The 18,712-nt window shown below is 52.8% G+C and overlaps 2 protein-coding genes across 4 annotated transcripts; one reads left to right on the top strand and one right to left on the bottom strand.

The window, feature by feature from the left end:
* Positions 1–626: 626 nt before the first annotated feature.
* LOC147645632 (uncharacterized) lies at positions 627–4,158 on the bottom strand. The gene is made up of 2 exons (XM_086874414.1): positions 4,056–4,158; positions 627–2,532 (listed from the first exon to the last, which is right to left on the bottom strand). Exon 2 carries the CDS (start codon positions 2,291–2,293, stop codon positions 1,736–1,738), a length of 558 nt encoding a protein of 185 aa, XP_086730540.1. The 5' UTR covers positions 2,294–2,532; positions 4,056–4,158; the 3' UTR covers positions 627–1,735.
* LOC147645631 (uncharacterized) lies at positions 3,720–18,315 on the top strand. Of its 3 annotated transcripts, none has more exons than XM_086874412.1 (2): positions 3,720–3,808; positions 16,224–18,315. In XM_086874412.1, the coding sequence occupies exon 2, from the start codon at positions 16,343–16,345 to the stop codon at positions 17,066–17,068; it is 726 nt and encodes a 241-aa protein (XP_086730538.1). In that variant the 5' UTR covers positions 3,720–3,808; positions 16,224–16,342; the 3' UTR covers positions 17,069–18,315. The 3 variants fall into 3 exon arrangements, with proteins under 3 accessions (XP_086730538.1, XP_086730539.1, XP_086730537.1); XM_086874413.1 differs by lacking the exon at positions 3,720–3,808 and adding an exon at positions 4,288–4,459 and having other exon boundaries at positions 16,343–18,315; XM_086874411.1 differs by lacking the exon at positions 3,720–3,808 and adding an exon at positions 4,288–4,459.
* The last annotated feature ends 397 nt before the right edge of the window (positions 18,316–18,712 follow it).

Genomic DNA, 18,712 nt, shown 5'->3' with positions numbered 1-18,712 from the left:
CAGCTCCTGGTGCTGCTGGAAACCGCCCCCGGCAATGCGGGCTCAGCTCCAGCTGCCAGGTGGAGCACGGCAGCCTGGAGCACCCCCTGAGCCGGCACTGGGGCACGGCCCGGCCCCCACAGCGCCGGGGGCAGCGGGGGAGGCACTGGGGGGGCCCAGAGGGGGATTGGGGGGTGCTGGGAGGAACTGGGAGGGAGTTTGAGATAGACTGGTTTAATCTGGAGAAGGGATTGAGGTGCTTAGGATGGCTGGGAAGGGGTTTGAAGGATGTTGGGGAGGGTGGGATGGGTTTCTGGGGGTCCTGGTGGACACTGGGAGGGAGTTTGGGGGTGCTGGGTGTCACTGGGAGGGATTTGAGTGAGCCTGGAGGAGCTGGAAGGAGATTGGGCATTGGAAAGCAGGGATTGGGATGAGGTTGGTTGTGCTGGGAAGGGACTGGGAGAGGGTTTGGGGGTCCTGGGGCAGTGGGGGGAAATTGGGAGGGGGCTGTGGGATCCTGAGAGGAACAGGAGAGGCTCTGCTGGGTCCTGGGGAGGCTGGGAAGAGACTGGCAGTGATTTACCAAAATAGCAATATTGATCCAGTATCAACATCAATCTGTTAATGGACAAAAACCTCTCCAACAGTTTAAAGTTACAAAGTGGATGTTTAATCACAGCACTGGGCGAGTGCGGGAGTCACCCCTTAATACACACTGCAAGTTGACAAAAGATTCCAGTGTCTACTTATTTACAAAAGTCTTAAATATCCTAAATATGAATACATATTCATAATGCTAACACCCCCCATTCCCCTCTTTGGATTAAAATGCACAGTAATGAGTTTAAAAAGTCATTACACCTGCATGGTTGGCTCCCCAATTTGAGGAGGGGGTCGTTTTGGTGTGGAGGGTTCATCAAGAGATGAAGGAAAACCGCTCTTCCCCACTCTCACCTTTCTACCTTTACAATGGTTGACATTACAAATGACATTTGGTACAACTCCAATTTCCCCCCTTGTGACTTTTAAATGGGTTTCCAGATGTAAGGTCTGTGATCTTCCTGAACCCGTTTATCAGTTTCTCTTTTCCCTTATCAGCACATCTAAACGTACAATGACAAGTAATTTTTTACCTGAGATTCATTATCTCAAATCTTGCTTCTCACTTCATCATTAACTCTAACTAGTTCCATCAAGGCCTATCTCTAGCTAAGATCTCCACTTTTTCTAAAATACCTAATTTTTTAAAATTAGTGACTCTGAAAGAGGTTTCAGAGGGTCCTGGGTGGGCTGGGAGAGACTGGGAGGGTGCTTGGAGGGGACTGAAGTGTCTGTGAGAAGGTTTGGGGGTCCTGACCTCTGCAGACCTCCCAGGGATGCCGTCAAACGCTGCCCACAGCAAGATGCTGACGGGGATTGGAGTTTCCGTGTTGGGCTTCGTCTTCCTGGCACTGGGGTTCGGCTTCTGCCTGCACAGGGAGGTGAAAGGGGGTCCTAGGGGTGGTGTCCTCCCCCCCCTCAAGAGCGTGGGTGCTCCCCTCGGGCCCCCCAAGCCCAGTGTCACCCCCTTTTCTCTGCCCACACAGCTCCTGAGGCAAAAGGTTCTCAAGGATTGAAAGTCAACAATTCCCATTGTCATTCTGTATCCCCTTGGATTTTAATTCCCTTGCTTTTATCCAGGTGCCCACAGGGAGCCAGGAAAGTGTGGAGCCTCCCAGCCAGGTGTCTTCCCAACACGCATCACCAGGACCACGGATCACCAGGGCTCTGCCCAACGGGGGTCACTGGGGATCATCCAACGCCCATCCTCCCATGGGGGATGGAGCTGGAGCAGCGCACGAAGCTCTTTCCGCACTTGGGACACTCCCAGGGCCTTCCTTACTGGTGCCTCCGTTGGTGTTTGGTCAAGTGAGAGCTCTGTGAGAAGCTCTTCCCCACCACTGGGACACTCGTAGGGCCTCTCCCCAGTGTGGACGCGCCGGTGGATGGCGAGGTTGCCGTTCTGCTTGAAGCCCTTCCCGCAGTCGGGGCAGCGGAAGGGCCTCTCGTCTGTGTGAATCCGCTCATGTACGAGGACATGGGAGCTGGTCTGAAATCTCTTCCCACACTGGGGACACTCGTAGGGCCTCTCCCCAGTGTGGATGAGCTGGTGTTTCCTCAGGGCGGCGCTCCACCCAAAGCTCTTCCCACATTCCAAGCAGGTGTAGGGCCGTTCCCCCGTGTGGATCACTTGGTGTCTCATCAGGTAAGATGTGCTGGTGAAGCTCTTCCCACATTTCCCACACTCATAGGGCTTTTCCCCAGTGTGGGTCATCTGGTGCTGGAGCAGGTCAGAGCTGTACCTGAAGCCCTTCCCCACATTCCAAGCACTTGTGGGGCTTCTTCCCCTGCTCTGAGCTCTGGCTGGATCTCTGGCCGTGTTCCTGGCACTGGGGGGATCCTTCCTCCTCACAACTCCTGGATTGGGTTTGCAGCCCCTCCTTGTGCGGCATCTCCAGGGCTTTTTCCTCCTCCTCCTCCATCTGGACACGGTTTGGGAATGTAAAATCCTGGCTGGGGAGAAAAAAAACAACAGGAGAGCACCTTGGGCTGGGGGTTCCTCCTTGTCCAAGTTCATCTCAGAAAAATCACTGGGCATCTTGTATCTGGAAGAAATCTCCAGAACACTAAGATTCAGCCCAAACACCCTCCAAACATCAAAACAGATCAAAAACTAATCAAACAAGATTTAGTCAAAATCCCCTCCAAAATAGAAATGTTCAGCCCTCACAAGAAACCAAAGTACCAACATTTAGCCCAATAAAGCTCAGAAACACCAAGATTCAGCCCCGGGAAAATCGTGCATCTCCCTGCCCGGGCACTCGCTGCATGGGGGGGTGAGGGGGGCAGTGAGGCCGGGCCGGAGCAGGGAGTGCCTGAGAGAGGCCCCGAGCCCGGCAGAAGCCCCTGCACAGCCATGCAAGTGGCTCCTGGCCGGACTCGGGGATCCCCCTGGCCATCCCCGCTGGAGCAGCCTGCTCCTGAGGGACTCTGGCCCCTGCGAGGGACCCCAGGCTGCAGCAGGACAAGGATTCCTGGCCCTCAGGGGGAGGCAGTGACATGACCTGACTGTGACCCCCATCCCTGTGCCTCTGGGCGGGGAGGGGGACGGAGGGGGGCACAAAGTTAAGCCCGGGAAGGAGGGACAGCTGGGGGGAAAGATGGATTTCCGTAGGAATTACTTCTAATTTTCTTTCTCTGAAAAGTTGGATAATAAATTCAATTTAATTTCCCCAAGTCAGGTGTGCTGTGCCCGTGACCAAGGATTGAACTGTCCCCACCCTCATCCCGATCCCCGAGCCTTTCCTTGTGTGTACTGCTCCCCGCCCGGGACAGGAAGGAGAGTCACAGAGTTTTGGCCTCGCTCCGGCATGCCCTGCTCCATCCCGGACTCACCCCCAGCTCCCTCAGCTCCCGGGCACCCCGAGCTCCCGGCGCTTCAGCGCAGCGGCGCTTCCTTGGCCTCCTGCCCGGGCCGGGCCCAGCGCCGGGGCCGCTCCTCAGCCCAGGGGGCCGAGAAATGGCGGAGCGCAGCCCAAGGCAGGCGACTCCGTGCCGTGTGCAGAGCCCGCCGCTGGCTGCGATTGGCTGCTTCTGCCGTCACTCGTGGCTCTGGCGCGCGCTGATTGGGCAGAGCGGGGACAAGCCCGGCCCCGCTGGCGCCCCCAGGGCGGCCGTGGGGCAGGAGAGCCGCCATTGCCGGAGCGTCTGTGCGGGCCCGGCAGCGGCGGCAGCAGCGGCCGGAGCCCGGTGAGGCGGCGGCGGAGCTCGGAGGCGGCCCCGGCGCAGCGTCCCGGGCACAGCGCAGCCACCTCCGGCCTCCCGACACGAAGCGGGACGAGCCAGCGCTGCTCCGCCACCGCCTCCTGCCGAGGCCCCAGCGGCAAGGAGACCGCGGGCAGCCGCTCCCGCAGCGCTCTCAGCCCAGGGTCAACACGGGCCGGCCACGACACAAGCCACCCGCCACAGCCCCCTGCCGCCCCCTCCCGGGCCCGCAGCGAGCCCCGAGCCCCCGCAGAACCGAGCGCGGCTCCCACCTGCGATGGCCGGGGCCGCCTCCGAGCTCCGCCGCCGCCTCACCGGGCTCCGGCCGCTGCTGCCGCCGCTGCCGGGCTCGCACAGACGCTCCGGCAATGGCGGCTCTCCTGCCCCACGGCCGCCCTGGGGGCGCCAGCGGGGCCGGGCTTGTTCCCGCTCTGCCCAATCAGCGTGCGCCAGAGCCACGAGTGACGGCAGAAGCAGCCAATCGCAGCCAGCGGCGGGCTCTGCACACGGCACGGCCTCGCGTGCCTTGGGCTGATCTCGGCCATTTCTCGGACCCCTGGGCTGAGGAGCGGCCCCGGCGCTGGGCCCGGCCCGGGCAGGAGGCCAAGGAAGCGCCGCTGCGCTGAAGCGCCGGGAGCTCGGGGTGCCCGGGAGCTGAGGGCGCTGGGAGCTGGGGGTGAGTCCGGGATGGAGCAGGGGATGCCGGAGCGAGGCCAAAACTCTGTGACTCTCCTTCCTGGCCCGGGCGGGGAGCAGAACACACAAGGAAAGGCTCGGGGGTCTGGATGAGGGTGGGGACAGTTCAATCCTTGGTCACGGGCACAGCACACCTGACTTGGGGAAATTAAATTGAATTTATTATCCAACTTTTCAGAGAAAGAAAATTAGAAGTAATTCCTACGGAAATCCATCTTCCCCCCAGCTGTCCCTCCTTCCCGGGCTTAACTTTGTGCCCCTCTCCGTCCCCCTCCCCGCCCAGAGGCACAGGGATGGGGGTCACAGTCAGGTCATGTCACTGCCTCCCCCTGAGGGCCAGGAATCCTTGTCCTGCTGCAGCCTGGGGTCCCTCGCAGGGGCCAGAGTCCCTCAGGAGCAGGCTGCTCCAGCGGGGATGGCCAGGGGGATCCCCGAGTCCGGCCAGGAGCCACTTGCATGGCTGTGCAGGGGCTTCTGCCGGGCTCGGGGCCTCTCTCAGGCACCCCCTGCTCCGGCCCGGCCTCACTGCCCCCCTCACCCCCCCCATGCAGGGACATGCACGATTTTCCCGGGGCTGAATCTTGGTGTTTCTGAGCTTTATTGGGCTAAATGTTGGTGTTGTTTTTTTTTTTTTGTGGGGGCAGAATCTTTCTATTTTGGAGGGATACTAGATTTTTTGTGTTTTGGAAGTTTTTGATCTGTCTTTGTTAGCGTTCAGGAACACACATAATCACAGACTGATTGTATGCAGGTGCTTTATTGTAGCGTGCAGGAACTGGGGGTATCAGCAACCCAAATCTACCTCCATCTTCTTTGTCCAAAGTGCACATGTTTATACAATTTCAGCTGTAGCAGTAATCACTATAACAACCTTATCAATATTGCTTCATTAATATTGCTTCATCAACTTTATCTATATTGAGTCATGAGAGTTAGCTCATCCTTGCATGAACATGTATGAATCTTATCTCTGGGTGGGTATCTTGGAGACCCCAAGTACCAGTTCCCGTTACCGTAAACATTTCAGCTTGCTAGACCATCCCTAATACCCAGCATTCATGTGGCCTACCTCTACATGATTTTAAGAAACATTTTCAGAAACATTTAACCCCATAGTAACATATTTCCGTCCTTTGAAAACATTTCACTTTACTATATTAAGTGTAATGCTTTCACTCTATATAGTCCTTTTTTCTGTGTTTATACTTGATGTTCATCTTCGAATCCACAGTTGTCGTAAGCGTTGTTACACTCTGGAGGACTTGGAGATGACAAAATATGGATGTGGATCTCTGTCCTGTGTCAGCGCCTTTATTATCTTCTGGTTCCAGGATACTCTTTTCTTTATCTCTCCTTTCAGAACTGCATAGATTAAGCAGATTGCTAAGAACACAATCAGTAGGATTATCAGACTCTCAAGAATAGATTTGATCCAGGAGCTCACATTCCATCCTAACCCTTCAAAACTTGTATCTACCCAACTTGTGGTCAGATCTTCCCTCTCTTTCTGTGCTTCATGTTCTATTTGTTTTAATGGATTAATGTTGTGTTGTACATCTGCAGTTCCATTTGGGCTGTGGATGCAGCAGTGATCAATTTGTCCTTTTAGGTACCCGCACACTCTGTGTTCTTTCAACAATAACATATCTAAAGCCAATCTGTTTTGCAGGGTCATTTTAGTTGTGGCTTGTAATTGTACATTTAGCTCTCCAAATCCCTCTTTGGTAACTCTTGCCAATCTTTCTACCTGGCCTGTAAGTTTGTACAACATCTTTCTATTTGTTATAATTTGCTATTGGACCAAACAAGGATTCCAGAACCCACTTAAATTTTATACTACTGCCTGGGGTTCCTGCCATATTTCTTCATCTTCAGCTTTGTTTTCCTGAACTTCTCGTCTTGTCCTTATTTGCAGAAGTTCATGCTCTCCCTTGAATGGGGACCTTTTCCAAATTGGGCATAAGGTGGGGAGGCCTAAAGTAATCTCTTTTACTTTTTCACCTACAGGCAGATGTGTTGTCCAGGTGCCATCGCTTGCTGCCCATCCAAATTGGCCTAGACTCTGAATTGTACTTGTGCTACATATTACCTTTTGGATCACTTGTCCTATCTTGTCATTTGTTTCACCTTGTTTATGTGTGATTCCTCTGCAGGCACATCCAATTCGCAGAGCTACCACGAGTGGTGGCATTTGTTTTATTTCTTCATCATCAGAAATACAGTCCTAAGTTTTGTTCCATTCCCACCAATTCACTTTGTCTGCCTCCATTCTACTACTGGTTGCAGTGTTCCATACCCCTGGATCTGTTTCACTTTCAGAGCCTTCCCACTTAATGCACCAAGGGCTATCTGCCATAGATTGGAATTTCTGAAGCCCACTCATTGCCCATGCACTGTCCCAAGCTTCAGCTCGATCTTTTCCTTCCTGTCCTTCACACTTCCACTTTGATACTGGAATCTTTTCTTTAATGACCTTTGCTATCTTTTCATAACACCATCCATAATTCCTTAATCCCCCATACCAGCCTAATTTTGGTTCATACTTTCCTCCATTTTCATGACAATCCCATAGAGATGAATACTTTGGCTTCACAGCATTTACAAACACTGTCTTATTTGGGTACTCATAATCTATTTGCAATACACAGCTCACATTTTCATTTTTATTCTTTTGTATTTCAGGAAATTTTGATGTTATAATTCCCCAATTTATTTGGTCTCCTGCTGCCTTTGGTATTGGCAGACAGGCAGTTATTTTGCTGGTGTTTTGCATGTTGGCCAAATCTTGAATTAATCCAATCATCCCATTTTCTGCCTGAATAGTATTAGAGACTTCTCTCACTTGTGTTTCTGGCTGCACCCCCACATCCCTCTTCATTCTAAAATGAAGAGTTGTCAGCTGATCCTTTTGCATTTCACATCCCAAGGTAACATTGATTCCTACTGATGGCACTAAAGGCCATGAAATAATCACCATTACAGTCACTAGCAACCTAGACATTTGAAACAATCAAACCCGCTTTATCTGCAGCTTTGTTGGCCCTACAGTTTGTGCAGTCCACAGTGCAGGGGAAACCTTCTTCACTCTGGTGTAATGTATGCAGGGATCCAGTCCAGCTCCTTTGACTGCTGTCAAGGTAGTTAACAGTACCTGATAGGGTCCATTCCACCTTTCTTTTAATGGTTCTTCCTTCCAGCTTTTACTGTACACTTCATCTCCCGGGGGGATGTCATGAACTGGATTCTCAAGAGTCAGCGGCCTGTTCCACACAAGGGTGCTCCGAAGTCGAGCTCAAGCTTTTCCAAGAGACAGAACATAATTCTACACCTCTTGCTTCCCTGTAACATGTACATTTGGATTAGGTTCAGGGCATTCATATGGTTTCCCATCCAATATCTCATAAGGACTGACTGACATCCCGCTACTAGGCTTTATCCGAATCCTCAGCAGTGCTATTGGTAAAGCTTGTGGCTGCTGCAATTTAGCCTCTTGGCATCTTTTGCTGATTTGCCTCTTCAGTGTCTGATTCATCCTCTCTACCTGTCCACTGGATTGGGGTCTCCATGGTGTATGGAGATGCCAAGCTATTCCCAGTAACCTACTCACCTCCCTCACTGCTGTGGCTGTGAAATGTGGGCCCCTATCTGATGATATTCCTAGAGGCACCCCAAATCTTGGAATGATTTCTTGCAGTAATCTCTTGACTGTCTCCTTTGCTTGATTTGTGTGACAGGGAAGAGCTTCTGGCCATCCTGAAAATGTGTCAACCCTTACCAATAGATATTTGTATCCTCGAGTTCTTGGTAATTCTACTAAATCTACTTGCCAATAATCTCCTGGTTCTACTCCTACCCAAATTTTCCCTAATTGTGCCTGTCATCTAGCCACTGGATTGTTCTTTAAGCCAATTTCACATTTTGACATTACTGATTTTGCCATTGTGAACATCCATACTGAAATTAAATTTTGTTTTAACAATTTCACCAATGCCTCTGTACTCCAATGACATTTGTTATGTTTAATTTGTAGAAGTTCTCTCATTCTCAAGGGGGGTACCACTACTTGTCCCTGTGTACTCACATACCACCCTTCTGAATTCTTCTGTGCATTCAGTGAGTGTCCCAATTTCTCATCCTCTATTGAATATTTTGTTTCTGGGGGTAAATTGAATTGAGATACATTAGTGTTTAAAGGTATCAATGCCATTGCAGTTTGCACTTCTCGAGCAGCTTGTTGGGCTGTCCAGTCTGCTTTCCGATTTCCCTCATGAATTTTGGAGCTTCCTGATTGGTGAGCTTTGCAGTGCATGATTGCTACTTGCTGAGGCTTTTGTACTGCTTTTATTGATTGCAGGACTGCATCTTGATGTTTAATGTGTGTGCCTTGAGAAGACAGCAGTCCTCTTTCTTTCCCCAGTGCTCTGTGTACATGCAGTACTCCAAAAGCATACTTTGAGCCAGTCCATATGTTTACCCTTTTCCCTTCACTTAATTCTAGTGTTCTGGTTAAGGCAACCAGTTCTGCCCTCTGGGCAGATGGATTTGCTGATAATGCTTTTGCCTCCACTATTGTACTGACTGTTGTTGCCTGGGGGTCCCAGAGCATCTTCCTCTCTGCCTTCTTCTCCTCCATTTGTCTAATGCTTGGGCATGAGAAGTCTGGTTTGGGGAAAAAACAAGGGGTGACCACCTAGGATTCAGGGTTCCTCCTGCCCAAGTCCATCTCTAGAAGTCTTCAGGTGTCTTGTGTCCATGAAAATCTCCAAAGCATCAGGACTGAGAGGAAAAAATCCCTCCCTGAGATTTCCCTTTCCTGGGGTCCCCACTTTGGTGTCCCAGGGCTTCCCCCTCTGCAGGCTCATCCCTTCTCCGGGCTGCCCCTTCTCCAGGCTCCCCTCACTCCCGGCTCTCGGGGTCCCCCCTCTCCAGGCCCCCATTTCAGGCTCCGGGACTCCCGGGGCTCCCCCCTTTTCGCTGCTCCCCTCCCCCTGCCGGTACCGGGCATCTCAGCTCAGCTTTGGAGTCCTGCAAGATCCAGACATCGCTCTGCCCGGCCCGTGCCCAGAAAAGGAACAGGGGTCCCCAAAGCTACTTCGAGTGCGCTCCAAATATCCCTTCCCCTGCAAACAAATCCTGCCAGGACGGCCCAAGAGCTTTGGGGCGAGGTTCCCGTCCCCGGTGAGCTGCGGGCTGCGGGGCCCGATGCTCCCGGCACGAAGGGGCTGCAGATCCAGAGAGCGATGGACGCACGTGGGGCCTCCTCTGCTGCTCCTCTTGCAGTTCCTGCTCCTCCTCTACCCCTCCTCTTCCTCCCGCTCCTCCGCTTTCCCCTCCTTCCCCTCCTCCTCCTCCATCTCTCGGCTGCTGGCGAGGAGCTCTGGGGTCAGCGGAGCGGGGCCGGGAGCCGCTGGGAAAGGGCTGGGAGAGGGGGATGAGGGGAGCTGGGCCAGGGGGAGAGGGGTTCTCAAGGAGGGGCTGCCAGTTAAGGCCAGGAGCCCCAAATCCCCTCCGTGTCCTGCCAGCCCCTGCCCCCGGCGCTGTGGGGGCCGGGCCGTGCCCCAGTGCCGGCTCAGGGGGTGCTCCAGGCTGCCGTGCTCCACCTGGCAGCTGGAGCTGAGCCCGCATTGCCGGGGGCGGTTTCCAGCAGCACCAGGAGCTGCTGGCTCCAGTCCCCGCTGGGGAGCACGGCAGTGGCCAGCACGTGGCCCGAGAGCTGCTGCTGGCCCTGGGAGCAGCTCAGCTGGATGTGGGCAGGGGAGAAATCCATCAGGGAGCAGAGCAGGCGGCCGGGGCCGGGCTGGGAGCTGGAGGGCACCAGCGAGATGGACACGCTGGGATGGGCAGGGGGCTTGGGGACCCCCCAGTGCAGATCTTCCTCCCCACAAGCCGCAGGGAATCGCTCCAGGGATCGAGTGCTGCGGGGACGGGGAACCACGTTTCTTTCATCCCAGCCCCACCTTTCCCTCTCCTCTCCCCCTTTCTCATCCTTCCCCCAATCCACTGACCTCTCTCAATGCAATTTGAGTTTCCCAGCACCCTCCCCCACGCTTTGGGGGTCCCAGCCCTCTCCTTTTCCCACTCTTGCCCCTTCCTAATCATCCGTCCAATCTCCAACCCACTCCCCCATGCTTGGATTTGGGTGTTCCAGGCCCCTCCTGCTCAGTCTGGGGGTCCCATCCCCCCTTTCACTCAATTTGGGGAGATCCTAGCAGATTTCTTCGGGGAGGAATCCTGGCGTTACAGGAATTTTGGGGTGTAGGTTTGAAGTGGGACAGCTCTGTCTGGCATTTATTTAACCCATGGTCTGCCAGGGAAGCACAAAAACGTTTCTCATTCCCATCCTTTCCTTGTTTGGTCTGGTTCATGAGCTGCTTTCTTGTTTCCTTTGGTATCTGTTCTCATCTATTTGTCAACAGCAGTTTGAGTCATTTACTTTCCCACAAATTCTGTCTCCTTCTGCTAATAGATCATGTGATCCCATCCCATGGTGAAATGTTGTGTTCCTCATCTGAGTGGATTGGTTGGGGGGAAGGTCAGGAGCTGGAGCTGTCTGGTTGGTTATTATTTCAATGGCATCCTGTAATCTAATTATGCCATTGAAATGAGAAATGGTTTCTCTGGTACCTGCTATGAATTCATCAGGGTTGCCAGGGTCTGGTCCATGGTGTTGCAGGATTTGTTCGGGTGGCTGTTCATCTTTTCCCCATTTCTGGGTGCTCCCTCCAGCCAGGGCTGCATCAGTTGTCAGCTTTTCTCATTAAATCATCACATACTTGGATTCCCAACTGATTTCCCTGAACTTGTGGTAGCAAATAAACCCCAGTGGTCTGATACACCCTATGTAACATAGACAGAGACAGCACATGTTGGAGTGGGGACAGGGATGATTCCCCCCACTTGTTTTAGTGAAGTTTTCACAACATTCTCCATTTTCTGTTTTCCTTTGCAGCTGAACCAATTTCTGCTGCAGAGTCAGATATCCTCACAATGGGCTGTGCCTTTAGCTGTGCAAATTCCATCTGTGCAAGCAGGCAGAGCTTGGGCTGAGGGGCAGAGGGAATCAGCCCAATTCCTCCTGCAGGCAGGAAGCCCCTGGGCCATTGTGCAGGCTTTGTCCCATCAGTGTTAATTTGCATTTCTAAAGCTCCTCTCCTGGCTGCCTGGAACAAAGCTTCTCTTCCAGGGCAGTCATGGGATGACTCACATTTGTTAGTGCCACAATGTGGTTGTTTTTTGTTTTGGTTTATTTTTTTAACAGTACTCTAATAAGTATGAGATAAAGGGTCACCTTTAAAGCTCTTCTGGTTTTCAGAAACAGCCTAAAATTCAACATCCAAAAACCCATATAAAATTTTTGCCATCACTATGAGCCAGGCACAAACATTCCCAAAACATTTTCAAGGCAATCGAATTTTTCCTACTTCTCTCTCGGCCTAAAAATTGATTCTCCCTACCTTGGCCCAAACTGAACTGACAATATAAAATCAGGATTATTACAAAAAAAAATTTCTAATGGTGTAATCCTTTCACGGAAACTTTGGGAAAATCAAAAACTCTCCCACAATGTCTTTAGTGCTAGAGAGTCAAGGCACAACGTGATTCTGGCCAGAATGTGCAACAGAAATCATTAAATCCATACTTAGGCTGGGTGTGCAGAGAAAATCATTCCATGACACGGGAATTTACTAGATTTTTCCAAAACTTTATACAGTCTGAACCCACAGAAATCCATTGGTTTATTGTTCATTGGTTTGAAGGTGTGGAGTTGTTAGGATTTGGTTTCCTGTTGCACCCGGATTTCTGTGCCTGTGATGGGAATTAGGTGGGCACTCCTGGATTTCCTGCTCAGCCTTTTCCAGACCAGGTGTCTCCAGCTGTGCCTGGGGCAGTGTCTGGGGTAGATGTTGGTTGATGTTAGCTGATGGAATCTTTTGGGCTACTCCCAGTCTGTGGAGATGTTAATTTCATCTCTGCTGAGTGGTGGAAAAGAAAGATTAAAATTCCTTTCCCCAAGGCAAAGGCAAACCAAGTCCCTTTAGACAAATAGGATTTGAAGCCATTTTCAAGTTGGTCTATTTTGCCAGCAGCGAATCCCAGGCAGGGCAGAGTGTGAGTGGAATTGAGAGGCAGAGTGGAATTGTCCCGGTGCCTTCCCCAGCAGCTGTGGCGAGGGCAGGCACAGAAAGGCCTGAAGCTGCAAGAGTGAGAGCAAGGATTGTCCCGCAGTGGCTGGAGATGGCAAAGGAGGGTGGCCAGGCCGAGGATTTGAGCAGAGGATCTGTGGGCAGGCGCAGGGGCTTCCCCCGCTGGGGAGCCCTGGCTGCTGCTGCGTTGCCTTCAGTGCAGGCTCAGGGGTGGCCTGTTTAATATTCCCTTGCAGTTCAGATTTCTGAGTGTGGAAGAGCCATGGCTGGGGCATCAATCATTTTATTTTTTTCATTTTGTTAAGTTTTGTTCTCTTTCTTATATCTACACCATAACATTGAGACGATCTGGGGGTAAAAAATTCATGCAATGTTCTGGCTAGAAGAGAGAATCCTCAGTCCAGCTCCCGCAATTCCCTGTTAATTGTAAGAATTTTTTCAGCTCCCTTTTAGTCCTGGGTAACATTAGTTCTTAGATTCCTTGAACCCTCTCAGGGTCAATACAAGACAAAGCTTCAGTCAAAACAGGTCTCGAATACTTGACTATTTTCTCTACCATTTGCCCTTCCTTTTTCTTCAGATACTCAAAGCTGCTTTTTAGCCTGAAAATGAAGCCATTTCACAGAGGCTTCCTCTGCCTCTTCTCCTTGTTTTTCTGGCTGGATCAAGTCATCCACATCCTGCATGAAGCCAGTCCCTGGGGGTGAGGTCAATTCCTTTGATATTTCCTGCAAGGCTTGCCCCAATCAGGCCGGTGCTTCCGTGCATCCCTGCAGAAGGACCGTCCATGTCTTGAGCATTTTCCCTTCTAGCTCTTGTTGCCAGCCCAAGGCAGAATTGTGTTTGCATCCTCTGTGAGTGGGCAGATCCCCAGAAAGCATCTTTTGCATCAAGTTGTGAATGGCAGCAGTGTGAGGAGGGCACCTGGTTGAGGCTGGTGTAAGGATCTGAGAGTGTGGGGTGCCTCGGTTTCATCATCTCATTTCTTCTTCTTGGGTCCTGCAGCATTCTGTGGATTCCATTGGATTTCTTGTTTGGCAGGATAGGAGCATTCTAGGGAGCCATCCCTGGCTGCCCAAGCCGTGCCTTGAGCAGGACTCCCAGACAGGCTGTGATCCCTTCCTTCCCTCCCTTGGAACAGGGATTGCTTTTGGACACCTCTTGTCCTGGTTGCTTCAGGGAAATTTGGAGAGGCTCCATATCTAATTTTGCCAATTTCCCTGGGGCTGCCCACACTTGTGGGTTCACCTCAGCCTAGGCTCTGCCAGACATTTGACACAGAGGTACAACAGAAGCAGCCTCTGTATCACCTTTTGCAACATTAATTTGTATTCCCAATTTAGCCATCAAGTCCCTTCCCAATAAATTACAATCACAATTGTGAGCAAATAAAAGTTCCTGCATTTTAAACCCATCCCCCACATCTGCTAATAGTGGCTGAATAAAACACACCCACTCATCTTTCCCACTTAGTGCCTTAATAATTTATATATTCCCTAACACCTTTAGGTGTAAGATTCTGAGTGGATGGAGAGGCCCCTGTGTCCATCAGGAAAGGTCTCCTCTGGATCCAGAGCCACCCTGGATGTTCCCAAGGGCTGCAGTGTGGTGGGTCCCTGGTGGAATGGGAGCTGTGCCACCGCTAAGAATGCGTGTCCATCAAGGGCTGGACTTGCTGGTGCTGAGGGTGCTGCTGTCTGTGCTTGCAGTGTCCTTGTGCCCTGCAGCTGGAAGGCTGATTCCTTGCCAGGGGCTGTTTGGGTGGGCTGTGCCCTGGCCAGGAGGGCAATGCCTGTGCCAGGTGCTTGTGGCCGAGGGTGTCCCCTGGGTGCTGGGGCCGCCTTGGGCCCTGGCCTTGATCCCTCAGGGGCTGTAGGAACTGTGCCATGGCCTTTGCCTTCAGCTTGGCCTTTTGCTCATCCCTTGCTGCATTCAGCTGCTGAGCCTTTGTGAGCAAGTGCTGCAGGGGCTTCTTCTGTCGCTGCTGCAGCCCCCCTCAGTGCCTGTGGGTGCTCATCCTGTGGCAGCTGCTGAGCTTTCTGCAAAACCCTTCCTTTCTCCAGGGACCCAGCAGGAAATGCTTAAAAGATCATGTGGATCCTTGCAGGTCTAATCGCCATTTGTGAGCTGTTCCTTCCTCGTGCTGGCTGTGCTGAGGCTCCCCTCCCCAGCCCGTATCCCCGAGCCGGTCCCTGTCCTGCCGCAGTGTCCAAAGGCGGCCCCCCCGGCGGGCAGGGCCGGCAGCTCCACGGGGCCGGGCAGCGGCCGGGGCGTCCCGCAGCCTCCTGGGGGCCGGGGGCCACTGCCGGCCCTGCCCGGGGGGTGCTGGGCTCAGGCAGCGCCCGGCGCTGAGCCCCGGCTGCCCCACAGCCCCGGCCCGGCCCCACAGCTCCCCACAGGCCCCCAGCCCGTGCTCCCGGTGCCGCAGCTCTGCGCCCGCTCCTGCCGCTCCCAGCTCAGAGAAACCCCCTGAAATCCTCATCTCCTTGTTTTCCTGTCCTGAAAACTGGGATACAAAGGATCTGAGTCAGCTGGCAAATTCTGAGGATAAGAGCCTTCTGAAAAACATCCCAGTACTCAGTATTTCTTTCTTCCTCTTCCATCATCATTTTTTTTACCCCATGGATTCCTCCTGCTGCTTCTTGCCTTAAGCACATTCCTGCACACTCCCCTTCAGCCATTCCCTTCCCAGCACACCAACACCATCATCCCCTGTTGTCTAAATCCCTTCTGGACTTCCCTTATTGCCCCCCTGGGTGTCCATGTCCTTAATTCCCTCTGGGACAATGTGCAAACGACCTCCACATGCTCCCAAGGGACCCTTGAGAGATATTTTGGGATCCTCATCCCTTTGTCCAGGATGCCCTTCTAGCATTCCCTTTTCTCCCCTCAATGGTTCTACCTGGATCCCACCTATGCCCTCCCCGGGCCTTGGCGCCCCCCTGGAGGGGAATTTGGGGAGGTGGGAGGGGGGAGCGCCAAGGCCGGCCCCCCCCGCGCTGTGGTGGCGGGAGCGGCTGCAGTGGGGAGCGAGTGCGGGCGGAAGCGGCCGAGAGCCCAGCGCTGCCCCAGGCCGAGCTGGCCCAGCTGCATCCGTGCCCCTGCGGTGGGATGCTGTGGGACTGGGGGGGAAGAGGGAGGCGGCAGTGGGTGCTGGGCCTGGGGGCAGGAGGAGAAGGGAAGGAGAAGCAGGGTTGAAGAGCAAAATGGTCAAAGGATTCACGTGGGAGGAGAAGGTGGGATTGTGCAGGCATAGGAGGAAGAGGAGTGTGAGGAAGAGTAGGGCCACAGGAGGAGGAGGAGCAGGAAGAGGAAGCAGCACAAGGTTCCACCTTCCCTGTGTGTGCAGTTTCCAGGAGTGTTTCCCTGCGCACAGTCAGCAGGTGACTGAGGAGCAGGATCCGCAGTTTTCAGAGGTGTAAATCTTGGTGGTTCTGAGATTTATTGGGCTAAATGTTGGTGCTTTGTCTTTTTGCAGGGGCTGAATCTTTCTCTTCTGTAGGGAGTTTTGCCTGAATTTGGTGTTTGGCTAGTTTGTCATCTTTGTTTTGATGTTTGGAGGATGTTTGGGCTGAATCTTGGTGTTTTGGTTTGTTACAGACCCAAGATGCCCAATGACTTTCTGAGATGACCTTGGGCAAGGAGGAACCCCCAGCCCAAGGCGGTCTCTTCTCTTTTTTTCTCCTAATCTGGAATTTTCATTCCCAAACTGTGTCCAGATGGAAGAGGAGGAGAAAAAGCCCCAGAGATGCCGCACGAGGAGGGTCTGCAAACCCAGCCCAGGGAGCTGCGAGGAGGAAAGATCCCCCCAGTGCCAGGAACACGGCCAGAGATCCAGCCAGAGCTCAGAGCTGGGGGAGAAGCCCCACAAGTGCTTGGAATGTGGGAAGGGATTCAGGTGGAGCTCTGAGATGCTTCGGCACCAGGTGATCCACACTGGGGAAAAGCCCTACGAGTGTGGGGAATGTGGGAAGAGCTTCAACCACGGCTCCAACCTGAGGAAACACCAGGTGATCCACACTGGGGAAAGACCCTATGAGTGTGGGAAATGTAGGAAGAGCTTCAGAGATATCTTTGACCTGATGCGACACCAGGTGATCCACACCAGGGAACGGCCCTACACCTGCTTGGAATGTGGGAAGAGCTTTGGGTGGAGCTCCGGTCTGAGGGAACACCGGCGCATCCACACTGGGGAGAGGCCCTACGAGTGTCCCCAGTGTGGGAAGAGGTTTCAGACCAGCTCCTGTGTCCTTGTACATGAGCGGATTCACACAGACGAGAGGCCCTTCCGCTGCCCCGACTGCGGGAAGGGCTTCAAGCACAACTCCCACCTCACCGTCCACCGGCGCATCCACACTGCGGAGAGGCCCTACGAGTGTCCCCAGTGTGGGAAGAGCTTCTCCAGGAGCTCTCACTTGACCCAACACCAATGTAGGCACCAGTAAGGGAAGCCCTGCGAGTGCCCCGAGTGCGGGAAGAGCTTCGTGCGCTGCTCCAGCTCCATCCCCCATGGGAGGATGGGCGTTGGATGATCCCCAGTGACCCCCGTTGGGCAGAGCCCTGGTGATCCGTGGTCCTGGTGATCCGTGTTGGGAAGACACGTGGCTGGGAGGCTCCACATCTTCCTGGCTCCCTGTGGGCACCTGGATGAAAGCAGGGGAATGAAAATTCAACAGGATACAGAATGACAGTGGGAATTGTTGACTTTAAATCCTTTTAACCTTTTGCCACTGACTTAGGAGCTGTGTGGGCAGAGAAAAGGGCGTGACACCAGACATGGGGGGCCCAAGGGGAGCACACATGCTCTGTGGGGAGGGAGGACACGACCCCCGGGACCCCCCCTCACCTTCCTGCACAGGCAGAAGCCGAGCCCCAGTGCCAGGAAGATGAAGCCCAACACGGAGACTCCAATCCCTGTCAGCATCTTGCTGTGGGCAGCATCTGACATCATCCCTGGGGGGGTTTTCAGGGGTCAGGACCCCCAAAACTTCTCACAGACACCTCAAGCCCCTTCAAGGACCCTCCCAGTCTCTCCCAGCCCATCCAGGACCCTCTGAAACCTCCTTGGGAGTTAATAATATTTAAAAATTAAGAATTTTAGAAAAATAAGAGATCTTAGCTAGAGATAGGCCTTGCTGGAAGCAGTTAGAGTTAATGATGAAGTGAGAAGCAGGATTTGAGATAATGAATCTCATACTTAGGTAAAAAATTACTTGTCATTGTATGTTTGTTTAGATGTGCTTATAATGAGAAAAGAGAAACTGATAAACGAGTTCAGGAAGATCACAGACCTTACATCTGGAAACCCATTTCCAAGTCACAAGGGAGGAAACTGGAGTTGTACCAAATGTCATTTGTAATGTCAACCATTGTAAAGGTAGAAAGGTGAGAGTGAGGAAGAGCGGTTTTCCTTCATCTCTTGATGAACCCTCCTCACCAAAACGACCCCCTCCTCAAATTAGGGAGCCAACCACACAGGTATAATGACACTTAAATTCATTATTGTGCATTTTAATCCAAAGTGGGGAATGGGAGGTGTTAGCATTGTGAATATGTATTCATATTTTGGATATTTTAAGACTTTTGTAAATAAATAGACACTGGAATCTTTTGTCAGCTTGCAGTGCGTATTAAGGGGTGACTCCTGCACTCGCCCAGTGCTGTGATTAAACATCCACTTTGTAACTTTAAACTGTTGGAGACATTTTTTGTCCATTAACAGATTGATGTTGATATTGGATCAATATCGCTATTTTGGTAAATCACTGCCAGTCTCTTCCCAGCCTCCCCAGGACCCAGCAGAGCCCCTCCTGTTCCTCTCAGGATCCCACAGCCCCCTCCCAATTTCCCCCCACTTCCCCAGGACCCCCAAACCCTCTCCCAGTCCCTTCCCAGCCCCACCAGGACTCATCAAGACTCCTCCGAGTCTCTTCCAGCACAACAAACCTCATCCCAATCCCTGCTTTCCAATCCCCAATCTCCCTCCAGCTCCTCCAGGCTCACTCAAATCTCTCCCAGTGACACCCAGCACCCCCAAACTCCCTCCCAGGGTCCACCAGCACCCCCAGAACCCCATCCCACCCTCCCCA

Source organism: Cyanistes caeruleus, unplaced genomic scaffold (genome assembly GCF_971803275.1).
Source record: "Cyanistes caeruleus unplaced genomic scaffold, bCyaCae1.hap1.1 HAP1_SCAFFOLD_208, whole genome shotgun sequence".
In the NCBI taxonomy this organism is placed as follows: Eukaryota; Metazoa; Chordata; class Aves; order Passeriformes; family Paridae; genus Cyanistes; species Cyanistes caeruleus.
The sequence above is the reverse complement of the archived record's forward strand: the minus strand, read 5'-3'. Positions and strand labels throughout refer to the sequence as shown.

Coding starts and splice junctions, on each gene's coding strand:
- LOC147645631 (XM_086874412.1), top strand. CDS start 16,343: ATGGAAGAGGAGGAGAAAAAGCCCCAGAGATGCCGCACGAGGAGGGTC.
- LOC147645632 (XM_086874414.1), bottom strand. CDS start 2,293: ATGACCCACACTGGGGAAAAGCCCTATGAGTGTGGGAAATGTGGGAAG.